General features: G+C 42.7%; 1 protein-coding gene across 6 annotated transcripts in view; it reads right to left on the bottom strand.

Annotated features, from left to right (window-relative positions):
* Positions 1–1,029: 1,029 nt before the first annotated feature.
* The window catches only part of LOC311108526 (serine/threonine-protein kinase PAK 6-like), a 16,736-nt gene continuing 5,007 nt past the window's right edge, over positions 1,030–12,758 (bottom strand). The window contains exons 2-10 of one of the 6 annotated variants that reach the window (XR_014610513.1): positions 9,886–10,530; positions 9,253–9,714; positions 8,244–8,377; positions 7,529–7,655; positions 6,978–7,103; positions 5,145–5,279; positions 3,136–3,405; positions 1,554–2,559; positions 1,030–1,282 (exon numbers count right to left, since the gene is read on the bottom strand). Coding sequence is in view for 1 of the 6 variants with exons in the window: in XM_084151173.1 (XP_084007299.1) it covers positions 3,238–3,405; positions 5,145–5,279; positions 6,978–7,103; positions 7,529–7,655; positions 8,244–8,377; positions 9,253–9,714; positions 9,886–10,530 (1,797 nt within the window). In the remaining 5 variants the exon portion in view is untranslated. Of the gene's footprint in view, positions 3,406–5,144; positions 5,280–6,977; positions 7,104–7,528; positions 7,656–8,243; positions 8,378–9,252; positions 9,715–9,885; positions 10,531–12,758 lie in introns of all 6 variants that reach the window. The other 5 variants (XR_014610515.1, XR_014610514.1, XR_014610516.1 and 2 more) reach the window with 5 other exon arrangements.

Raw genomic sequence — 12,758 nt, forward strand, 5'->3', positions numbered from 1 at the left:
TAAATAAAAACAAAAAAATATAAAGAATATTCCATGCTGAGACTCACATTAAAGAGCAACAGTGTTCACGAAGTTGATGGGTTATATTTCCGATGTTTTTTTTTCTTCATATTAAAACATTGTATTATTTTATATTTTTTAAGTTGTGAAAACTCAAGTTTCCAAAATTCTGTTAGTTTACTGGTACATTTCTAAAGTTATCGGTAATATTCCGTCCCTTTGCAACCCTACAGCAGTGTCAAATCTCTTCTGAGACGGTTCATTCTCCTTCATTCTTCAACTTGAGCATTCTTAAAATGAGAAACAAAAAACAATCACGTTACATACTGTGTACATTAACTGACATGCTATTTCATTTGTAATTAGGAAACTATTGTTAAGGAAACATATTTAATATCTTTATCTATATCCATCTATTTGATTTCTTCACCCAATTTGTCATGCTTTATAAGTGATAAAAATCAAAAAGGGTTTTCATTGAAACTTCATCGCACATTATGTAGGTGAAAACTGGGTCATGCTGAAATTCACAGGGTTGTTTGCTACCTGAAACTTTGTTTGTCATCCTTTCCATATCATTTCCATATTTCTTACTCATTAACACAAGGCAGGTTAAAACAGATCCCTCTGAGAAACCTGACAACTTATTTTACATTGGTATAGTGTGTATTGTAGAAATGACTGCATTATATTATTTTAAACCCTGTGAAACACTTTGTCACTCCATACCATAATTTAGTGCTTCCACTACATTAAAAGACGCCTTGATAAGGTGTAATGACGGTCTCAAAAAGCTCGGTCACAAAACACCTGATAAAAAAATGACAAATAAACAGATCCAGGGTATCCTGTGAACAGTTAGGACATCGATGATCTCACCTGAACGGCAATGACTTGTACACATATTTGATCATTTAACAGAGGCTCTTATCCAGATTCAACAGCATGCTTATGTCATGTTGTAAGCCTATAAACTGTATTTAAATAATAATGAATATGACATTTGCAAAAAAAAAAACTGTATTTGTTCACAGATATTTATTTGTAAAACATTTAAAGAAGTACTTTCATAGGTTTTGTCCTATACCAGTACTCATCAAGTACTAACGTGCAAAGTGAAGTCACATTTTTGAAGTGTATGAAAAATATAAACTGCTGTGCGGGGCCAGATACAGAACATTCTGAGAAGGACAAAAATGCATGTGAAAATGGTGTTGACATACATAGATATCCAGTGTTGGCAAACAGTAGGCTAGTCAGCTAACAGGGGTACATCAGCAGGCTAGTCAGCTAACAGGGGTACATCAGTAGGCTAGTCAGCTAACAGGGGTACATCAGCAGGCTAGTCAGCTAACAGGGGTACATCAGCAGGCTAGTCAGCTAACAGGGGTACATCAGTAGGCTAGTCAGCTAACAGGGGTACATCAGTAGGCTAGTCAGCTAACAGGGGTACATCAGTAGGCTAGTCAGCTAACAGGGGTACATCAGCAGGCTAGTCAGCTAACAGGGGTACATCAGCAGGCTAGTCAGCTAACAGGGGTACATCAGTAGACTAGTCAGCTAACAGGGGTACATCAGTAGGCTAGTCAGCTAACAGGGGTACATCAGCAGGCTAGTCAGCTAACAGGGGTACATCAGTAGGCTAGTCAGCTAACAGGGGTACATCAGCAGGCTAGTCAGCTAACAGGGGTACATCAGTAGGCTAGTCAGCTAACAGGGGTACATCAGCAGGCTAGTCAGCTAACAGGGGTACATCAGTAGGCTAGTCAGCTAACAGGGGTACATCAGTAGGCTAGTCAGCTAACAGGGGTACATCAGCAGGCTACACAACAATCCAGTCTTGAGATTTTGAACTACCCCATGTCCGTATTGTATGCCATTTCAATATATTGTGTGACTATTTGTCAAAAACCTGTTCAACCAAAGTATACAGGTGATCGGTTCTGATTAAAATAGTATTTTACCGGGGATACCTGTCCCAAAATAGAACATTTACTATACTCAGTATAGTCATGCTATTTACTATACTACTCACATTCATATCTGCAATATCCCGAAATACTTTATCCATTTGGAAATTCTATAAAACATGTTCCTCCAGCAATACCAAAACAAAGCTTCTGCTTGTGACAACTTTGTAGATCCTCCCCTGATCAAGTCCAGGGGAACCCTAGGTGATCTGGTAGAAAGGGTCTGGTCATTCATTTTTTTTTACAGAATGAACAGAAGTATAGTACCAAAGTCAGTAGTAATTGTTACATTTCAAAGTCAGTAGAACAAATTGGACAGTGATGGTGGGGATTTTCAGTACAGAAGGTTCAGGACACTGTGATTCTACATTGGGGCTTGTTGCACTTTTTGCATAGAATTAACAAATCCTTAAATTCAGATATCCAATTCCATTCTGTCCTACATTGTCCAACAAGGGAGCGAGGATGCCCTTGTGGATCTGAAGTGATTCCTTGTGGCTGTAGCCAAGCCATGCACACCAGTCAGGTCCCCGCGGAATTGTATATCCTCTCCGAAAAACCCCTCCAACATCCCCAGGCAAGCTTTATCCTGGAACATGCAAGAAAAACACAAAAGTGGGTGTCTGTAGAAGACCTGGAGATGGGTGCTTGAGCCAAACACCGAGGATACAACATGTGGTGGATGGAAGGAGCTGGAGAAGACTGCCCAGAACGGTGTGATGGAGAGGAGACATCGTCAATGGCCTATATGCTCCCTGAAGAGTGATGGGCTTAAATGAGTAAACAATGAATAAATTACGCTCATATCAGTCATATGATAATGGTGGGTAACCACCAGTACCAGGCTGCCACCCCACCATTTGTGGATTTGAATGGTGCCTCTGCATCCACCAGCCGGCAGGTCAGAAAAACACTCCTTGAAGATGGAGATTTAAAAAGAGAGGAGAAAAGGGAGATAACGGGTGGAATAAAAAGGAGAGAGAGAGAAAGAAAGAGAAGAGAGGAGGACAGAGATACGAGGCCTGGTAAAGGAAGTGAGCCAGAGAAAAGGAGCAAGATAAAGAGAGAGAGAGAGAGAGTATTTTCTGATCGACTCCGTATCCTTCCATCCACACACCGTGTGACAGTAAATCCACTTCCTGTAGTGGGCATTGAGACTCAATACCAATGCTGTGGATGGAGCGACAGGTCGTCTGTTAACCCAGGGTCAGACATCATGGGATCAGCCCAGTCTTCGGCCAACATGGATCATGTGTGTCCGGGTGAGTCAGCAGCGGGACATACGCTTGCGGTATCGCTCCACTAGGGGCACCAGGCACCGCGGCGAGCCACACTGCAGCAGGAAGGGGTGCTCCAGCAGGTCGCTAGCGGTAGCACGCTCCTGGGGGTCGCGTGTTAGCATACGATCCAGGAAGTCCTTCAGCACAGGGGAGATCTACAGAGAGAGAGATGGAGTGTGAGTAGTGTGTGTAGTGTGTATGTGTGTGTGTGTGTGTGTGTGTGTGTGTGTGTGTGTGTGTGTGTGTGTGTGTGTGTGTGTGTGTGTATCTACAGTTGAAGTCAAAAGTTTACATACACTTAGGTTGGAGTCATTAAAACTCGTTTTTCAACCACTCCACAAATTTCTTGTTAACAAACTATAGTTTTGGCATGTCGGTTAGGACATCTACTTTGTGCATGTAATTTTTCCAACAATTGTTTACAGACAGATTATTTCACTTATAATTCCCTGTATCACAATTCCAGTGCGTCAGAAGTTTACATACACTAAGTTGACTGTGCCTTTAAACAGCTTGTAAAATTCCAGAAAATGATGTCATGGCTTTAGAAGCTTCTGATAGGCTAATTGACATAATTTGAGTCAATTGGAGGTGTACATGTGGATGTATTTCAAGGCCTACCTTCAAACTCAGTGCATCTTTGCTTGACATCATGGGAAAATCAAAAGAAATCAGCAAGACCCCAGAAAAGAAATTGTAGACCTCCACAAGTCTGGTTCATCCTTGGGAGCAATTTCCAAACGCCCGAAGGTACCATGTTCATCTGTACAAACAATAGTACGCAAGTATAAACACCATGGGACCACGCAGCCGTCATACCGCTCAGGAAGGAGACGCGTTCTGTCTCCTAGAGATGAACGTACTTTGTGTGCAAAAAGTGCAAATCAATCCCAGAACAACAGCAAAGGACCTTGTGAAGATGCTGGAGAAAACGGGTACAAAAGTATCTATATCCACAGTAAACGAGTCCTATATCGACATAACCTTAAAGGCCGCTCAGCAAAGAAGAAGCCACTGCTCCAAAACCGCCATAAAAAAGCCAGACTACGGTTTGCAACTGCACATGGGGACAAAGATCGTACTTTTTGGAGAAATGTCCGCTGGTCTGATGAACAAAAATAGAACTGTTTGGCCATAATGACCATCGTTATGTTTGGAGGAAAAAGGGGGCAGCTTGCAAGCCGAAGAACACCATCCCAACCGTGAAGCACGGGGGTGGCAGCATCATGCTGTGGGGGTGCTTTGCTGCAGGAGGGACTGGTGCACTTCACAAAATAGATGGCATCATGAGGAAGGAAAATTATGTGGATATATTGAAGCAACATCAAGACATCAGTCAGGAAGTTAAAGCTTGGTCGCAAATGGGTCTTCCAAATGGACAATGACCTCAAGCATACTTCCAAAGTTGTGGCAAAATGGGTTAAGGACAACAAAGTCAAGGTATTGGAGTGGCCATCACAAAGCCCTGACCTCAAACCTATAGAAAATGTGTGGGCAGAACTGAAAAAGCATGTGCGAGCAAGGAGGCCTACAAACCTGACTCAGTTACACCAGCTCTGTCAGGAGGAATAGGCCAAAATTCACCTAACTTGATGTGGGAAGCTTGTGGAAGGCTACCCAAAATGTTTGACCCTAGTAAACAATTTAAAGGCAATGCTACCAAATACTAATTGAGTGTATGTAAACTTCTGACCCACTGGGAATGTGATGAAATAAATAAAAGCTGAAATAAATCATTCTCTCTACTATTATTCTGACATTTCACATTCTTAAAATAAAGTGGTGATCCTAATTTTTACTATGATTAAATGTCAGGAATTGTGAAAAACTGAGTTTAAATGTATTTGGCTAAGGTGTATGTAAACTTCCGACTTTAACTGTGTATGTATTTCACCTTCTGTGTGTTCCTGACTGTAGGTGGTGGCTCGTCCCTCAGTTTCTTCATAGCTGCCACTGGCGTGTCACTGAAGTACGGAGGCTCTCCATCCACCATCTCTACCACCATGATACCCAGGGACCACACATCCACCTGCCAGACATCACAGAGACATTTACAATACATACACACACTGAAATACACACACACAGAGCCTCACATACCCCCAAACAGCATATCCAGAGACCTTCCATTCACCTGACTGACACAGGAACATAATCACACACCCAAAGAAACAAAATGTTCATCCATATAATACCCATTCTGTACACACATCCATTGAACATCACAGGAAAAGGCACACACTATCACACACATTCAGTGACAGTACATACACTGTCTTTCTCTCACATCAAACACACATCCCTCCATCTCTGTTGAAATCCCGATAAGAAAATACCTCAGTGGGTAACAGAGAATCCTGTCTGTCTGTCTGAGGCAGTATTCTCTAGTGCAAGGAGTATCAGGCCTGAAGTGGCGATGTCACAAGGAGAGGTGTAGGCAACGATAACAGGATCAGGTAGTCTCTCTGTGTGTGTGTGTGTGTGTGTGTGTGTGTGTGTGTGTGTGTGTGTGTGTGTGTGTGTGTGTGTGTGTGTGTGTGTGTGTGTGTGTGTGTAAAATCAAAACAGTGAGCTCCAAAGATATTGGGACAGTGACACATTTTTGGTTGTTTTGGCTCCATACCTCAGCACATTGGATTTTAATGATACGATGACCATGAGGTTAAAGTGCAGTCTGTCATATTTAATTTGAGGGTATTTTTATCCAAACCGGGTGAATGGTTTAGAAATTACAGCACTTTTTGTACACAATCCCCCCATTTAAGGGGACCATAAGTATTGGAACAAATTCACTTATATATGTAGTAAAAAGTTTAGCATTTGGTCCCATATTTTTAGCACGCAATGATTACATCCAATTTGTGACTCTACAAACTTGTTGGATGCATTTGTTGTTTGTTTTGGTTGTGTTTCAGATTATTTTGTGCCCAATAGAAATGAATGGTTAATAATGTACTGTGTAATTTTGGAGACACTTTTATTGTAAATAAGAATATAATATGTTTCTAAACACGTCTACATTCATGTGGATGCTACCATGAATACAGATAGTCCTGAATGAATCGTAAATAATGAGAAAGTTACAGAGGCATAAATATCATACCCCCCAAAAAATGCTACATTCTCACCATTGCAATAACAGGGGAGGCTAGCATATTTGTTTTGTGTGGGGGTATGATATTATTTTGTAGAAGTGTTTAGAAACATATTATATTCTTATTTACAATAAAAGTGTCTCCAATACATTATTTACCAATCATTTCTATTGGGCACAAAACAATCTGAAACACAACCAAAACAAACAGCAAATGCATCCAAGAAGTTTGTAGAGTCACAAGCTTGATGTGATCATTGCGTGCTAGGAAAAAGGGACCAAATACTAAACTTTTGACTACTTTAATGCACATAACTGAATTTGCCCCAAAACCTTTGTCCCCTAAAATGGGGCGACTATATACAAAAAGTGCTGTAATTTCTAAACGATTCACCCGATATGGATGACAATACCCTCAAATTAAAGCTGACAGGCTGCGCTTTAACCTCATAGTCGTTGTATAATTTCAAATCCAAAGTGCTGGAGTACAGAGCCAAAACAACACAACTGTCACTGTCCCTAAACTGTTGGAGCTCACTGTATGTGTTTTAAGGGTCCGTTTTTCAGATACTGTAGAATGAGACAACCCTCTAGCAGTCAAACAAACACAGCTTTGGTTGGTTGTTCTGTTACCTGAGTTCCATATGGCGTCTTTGACACGACCTCTGGAGCCATCCAGTATGGTGTCCCAACCAAGGACTTCCTTTTGGGGATGTCTTTGCTGATCTGAGCACAGAATCCAAAGTCTGACAGCTTGATCTTGGAAAATAATAAAAAATAAAACCTTTTTTTTTTTTTTAAAGGCCATAAACATTATTGGATACATTCCAAATGACTGAAAGGGCGAAATTACAACTTGAGATACATGCTCATCATACCTTTAACTTTATCCCATAGATATCAATACAATTTGCATTATCTCAATTTAAGATTTGGTCTTCAGTGATTGAGTTTCTGAAGGTTTATATGTAGGGGTGGGCTGGTAAATGGTGATGGATAGGTAGAGGTGCTGGGTAAGGGCTTTTGGCGACTGTTTCTTTGCCACTTTTGTTAATTCAAACCCACCCACTCCTGCGCCCAGGAGTAAATCCTGTTAGCTAGCAAGCTCACTAGCGCAATATTTTGTCATAGCTTCTGAGGTTACAGACAGGATATAAATTATTTCTGGATGTGGCCGCACTTACCCTCCCATCCAGCGTGAGCAGTATAGAGTCACTCTTGATGTCACGGTGGATAACTCCCTGTGAATGGAGATAGGCTAACGCCTGTAGCACAGCTTCACACACGGTGGCTATCTGCTCTTCATTCAGCCTGGTGTGAAACGACACGCAACTTAAACTGGTTATCCAACACTCTAGTCAGCCTTTGATCCAAAATGGTCGTTTTTAGCCTTTGAGACAACATCCATCATGTCAATCGTTCTCTTCTTTTGTTATGTCAGATCAACATTATACCGTTCTCCAGTGGACCAAAACGTAGCAGGCAATTACAGAGGAATCTTGTCGCAACACGTGCCAACTTGTGTTATTGTTAGACCCCCCCCCCTTACATTGGCATTTATAACAATTTAATCCTTCTCCATTAACTCAAAAGAAGGTATGCAGGAGTGGGTGGCAATACAGTTACTTGACATAACTTCTAGACCACATGGGATTTTCCCAAAACAAACTATTACCTATCTCATTCTACCCAACGGGTTTGGTTTGTGTACATTGTCATGGCATTATGAAAACGCTGTCATGACACATATGTTTATAATGAGAGATCTTTACAGTCAATGATAACAAAATTATATATATATATAATTTGATTGATGATTAATAAAACATCACTGTTGCTAGGAAGTATTCTGTGTTTTAAGTTTGACAACATTGCGCCTCTTATTGACAGATCCTTTACCTGGTTTCAGACACGACGTTGGTCAGAGCCCCACCTTGCAGGTACTCCATGATAACCCACAGCTCCTCTTCCACCAGGGCACTCCTGTACATCTCCACAACGCTGCTGTGCCGGTAGTCCCTCATGATCACCACCTTATGGTTACAAATGGACATGAGAAGAGGTGCTTAGAGGGCCACTGTGTCTATGTCCCAAAATTCTTGAATGAACTTGTTTGTTCTCTCTACTTCATGACTTCTGATGGGAAAATAGATTTGGTTTCCACCGTTTTGCTTTTACCTGTCCATGTAGATAGGTAATATATCCATGTAGATAGGTAATCTATCCATGTAGGTAGGTAATCTATCCATGTAGGTAGGTAATCTATCCATGTAGATAGGTAATCTATCCATGTAGGTAGGTAATCTATCCATGTAGATAGGTAATCTATCCATGTAGATAGGTAATCTATCCATGTAGATATGTAATCTATCCATGTAGATAGGTAATCTATCCATGTAGATAGGTAATCTATCCATGTAGATAGGTAATCTATCCATGTAGGTAGGTAATCTATCCATGTAGGTAGGTAATCTATCCATGTAGATAGGTAATCTATCCATGTAGATAGGTAATCTATCCATGTAGATAGGTAATCTATCCATGTAGATAGGTAATCTTGACAGACAGATGATATCGAAAGGAAGCTTTTCAAGCTCATTGGGACAAAGTCCGTGTCTATCTACCTTTCAGACTAGACATGCATTGATTTATTGAACAGAATGTTCAAATTCCAAGAAACCTGCACAGTCCATGCTGTGTAGTGAGTTCTACATTTCGTTAAGTGCAACTCACTATACAATAATGTACTCTGTTCTGTTCTATATCATTTATGGATGCATGTTGTTTCATATCTTGTTTTGGTCCTTCAGGTCGGATAGGAACCTGCAACCTAATGATATACTAACATAGTTTAGCCTTTCTTACAGTCCAATTCTGACAGTTTACCTCCCAGTAACATACTGCGTACCTCGTTAAAGAGCAGCTCTCTGCGCTGCTGCTTCCGGAGATCCATCATCTTCACCGCCACCTGCCGACCGCTATGCCTCTCGCGGGCGATGCACACCACCCCCGTGGAGCCCTCCCCGATCTTCACAAAGTTCTCCAGGAAGGTGCGCGGGTCGCCCTTGTCCACCACCATCTGCAGGGCCGCCTTGAACTGCTCGTGGGTCACTTTGGCCGGCTCGGGCTCTGGCCCAAGCTTGGGTTTGGGCTGTTGCTGCTTGGTTCCTGTTGAGTTGGTGGCCGGGGAGCCCGTGGGAGAAGGCTGGGGCTGGGATGGGCTGTTCTGTTTGGGGAGTAGGGGCATGGTAGCCCCCTGAACTATGGGTGAAAACAATCCAATGGTGTAGGTGGAGGAGGAACGTAAGGGTCTGTGGGTTCGCCCTTTGCCTGCGATCAGGCTGCTGGTGCCATTGGGTAATGAATTCATCTGGAATATGACAGGAAATATATTTTAGCATAGGCCTTCAACAAACTACAAATTCAGGTGATCTGCAATGGCAGGTGTAGGCAGCTCCAGTCTTGAGGTGACCACAAGGTTTCCTTCCTACAAGACACTGCTTCAACATATCAATGCTAAACGGAAACGGAAGAGGCTTACCTTCAGGTCACAGGACGAGTGGGGTCTCTGAGGAGAAGTATCCTTGGAGGAGGTCAGAAGGTCCGGCAGGTGACTGACCCCAGGCTTGACCCTCATGTTGACCTGCTGCTGCGTCTGCAGGGTCTGCAGGTTATAGCAGGACGCCGGTCTCTGATTGACTACTTTGCCCTTTTGCGGCATGCCCATCTGCTGTTCCGGCCTATTTATAAGTCCGGCCCCTTCGCTACTTGCATAATGACCCGTGCCTCCTCCTCTAGGGGGCGTGGGGACCGGCCCCTTCGGCAGAGGTGCAGGTTTATCCCCAGCCGTCATGCTCATCTCATGCGTCGACTTTGCCCGAGGCAGTACCCCATTGGGCTGGAGGGTGGAGGTTTTCTTAGGGGCCAGTTTGGGGCTACCGCTCTCACTTTGTACCTGCCAGTAGCTGTTACCGCCGTTATGACGCTTCTCTTGGCCCAGCTCCTCATACTGATACGTGTCGCCTTCGACGAGCTCACCCAGAAGCCCCATGGAGCGGGCCCGTTGCCGCGCCGACGGACTGCTCTTCCGGAGCGAGTTGGAACTGGTGACGGGAAGACGAGTCATCTCAGAGATGACGTGGGAGATGTAGTCTCCGTGTCCGATGAAACTCCCCCTACAAATGGTCTGAAAGGGAGAAATGGACATGAACATAAACAGTCAATATTGGTTCTGGAACAAGATAGGCACAACCAGGGTCCTATTTCATGGGCTGGCTGATAAGAGTAATTACAAATGATATTCATTGTCAATAATCTCTTTAGAAGTGCTGTGTAAAAAAAGAGATCTATACTGCTTTTTATCCCTTCCTATCTCTCTCTGTGCCCTTGAACAACAGACTTGCCTCAGGTCAGGGATATTTCAACCTCTCCTACATACAGTGTTCTCACCACTGGTCTCGCTCAGAGGTCATAGTTCAACTCTCAGACCCCAGTCATCAAAATGCCAAGTGCAAAGACAGACCACATAGGGTGAGGTCGAAATTTACACAATTGTCACCCGGAGGAAAATGGGGGAGGGTCATGCTTTTTCAATTTCAGTCAGGGGGAGGCTTTAGTATTTTATTTTATTTTGTCCAGGGGAGGGTCATGTAATTTGTAATTGACTAAATGTCATATTGCTCAGTGTTTGATAATTAGTTGCTTATTATATCTCGATGTGTGCCTGATGCTGCCCCTCATCCCTGATTCTCTGCTGGGCATGCAATATCAAGTACGCCTAGTGTGGTCTCAATCAAATTATCCATAGCCTATACTATAGGCCTAGGCTATACGAAGAGCATGCTCGGAGAAGCAGAGGGCAAAGTTATATTTCTAAGAAAATGTACTTCCTCAACAAGTTTTTTTGCGCCGCTGGGATGGTGCATATAACACTAGGCTACACTGCATTACACACTGCAATGGATAGACTTTCCCAATCATGAGCCCTTGCCTGCTCTGCTCTTGCAACGAAAACCCTTTGTGCTGCCTAACCAGTGGCTCCGCTGTGTACGGTGCCACTTCAGGAGGCAAGTGAAGGGCTTCTTCCAAAAATTGTTGATTTATTTGTCCAAAAAATTCAATATCTGTGCGCACGGACTAGGCCTACTCGTGTCCGGTTCAGTTTGAGAGGTAGAGCGTGAAGATGAGAAGGAGGACCGGAGGTAAGTTTTCTACTGCTAGAATTGATTTAAATAAAAACAATATATGTTTCATTGCCCATAATGAAGCTATTTATCAGAGTTATTGACCTCACAATAAGCCATATTCGAGTAATTTACATAACTTACATTACTATGAAGCGGCAACCACGGAGATGGACAGCGCATGGGTGCTGAAAGTAGAATAATTTGAGAAGGCCTGATTCATTTAAACAGTTTTCATTTCAATTTGACTTTAGGCTACTAACAACAAGAGGGCTTTTTGTCAGAGCCTATTTCTTCCTATTCAAGAAATAAGAGGTAGGCCTACCTGTTTGACAGAAAGTTATAGTCTACTATCCATAGATTTTGTCAGTCACCATGCATATCTCAGTGTCAGTGCAGGGCTTGGTGTGTTAAGTTAAAACCAGGGCTCGAATTGAGGGGGTATGTGAGGGAATTGTAGTTTTTGTTAAAGGAAATGGCCGAAAGCATAGGCCTACCCCTTGTTAGCTTAAGACTGTCCCCCAAAAAATTACGGACCTGATTATATAAAGCGATCTATAATGACGCTTTAGTCCGCAATGCTTTATGCTAGAAACAAGCTGTAAAATGTTGGGGAAAGACGTGGCTCCGATGCATATGGGATATCTTTGGTTTGACTCTATGACATTCAGAGGCTGCACTACAGCCTTCTATAGTCGAGGAGACCAAATACAGTGGCTTGCGGAAGTATTCACCCCCCTTGGCATTTTTCCTATTCTGTTGCCTTACAACCTGGAATTTAAATGGAATTTGGGGGGGGGGGGGGGTTGTATCATTTGATTTACACAACATGCCTACCACTTTGAAGATGCAAAATATTTTTTGTTGTGAAACAAACAAGAAATAAGACAAAAAAACAGAAATCTTGAGCGTGCATAACTATTCACCCCCCCCAGCAATTACAGCTGCAAGTCTCTTGGGATATGTCTCTATAAGCTTGGCACATCTTGCCACTGGGATTTTTTCCCATTCTTCATGGCAAAACTGCTCCAGCTCCTTCAAGTTGGATGGGATCCGCTGGTGTACATCAATCTTTAAGTCATACCACAGATTCTCAATTGGATTGTTGCTTTAGCAGTATGCTTAGGGTCATTGTCCTGCTGGAAGGTGAACCTCCGTCCCAGTCTCAAATCTCTGGAAGACTGAAACAGGTTTCCCTCAAGAATGTCCCTGTATTTAGCGCCAGCCATCA

This window comes from Coregonus lavaretus (genome assembly GCF_964263955.1).
Source record: "Coregonus lavaretus genome assembly, chromosome: 33".
NCBI lineage: Eukaryota > Metazoa > Chordata > Actinopteri > Salmoniformes > Salmonidae > Coregonus > Coregonus lavaretus.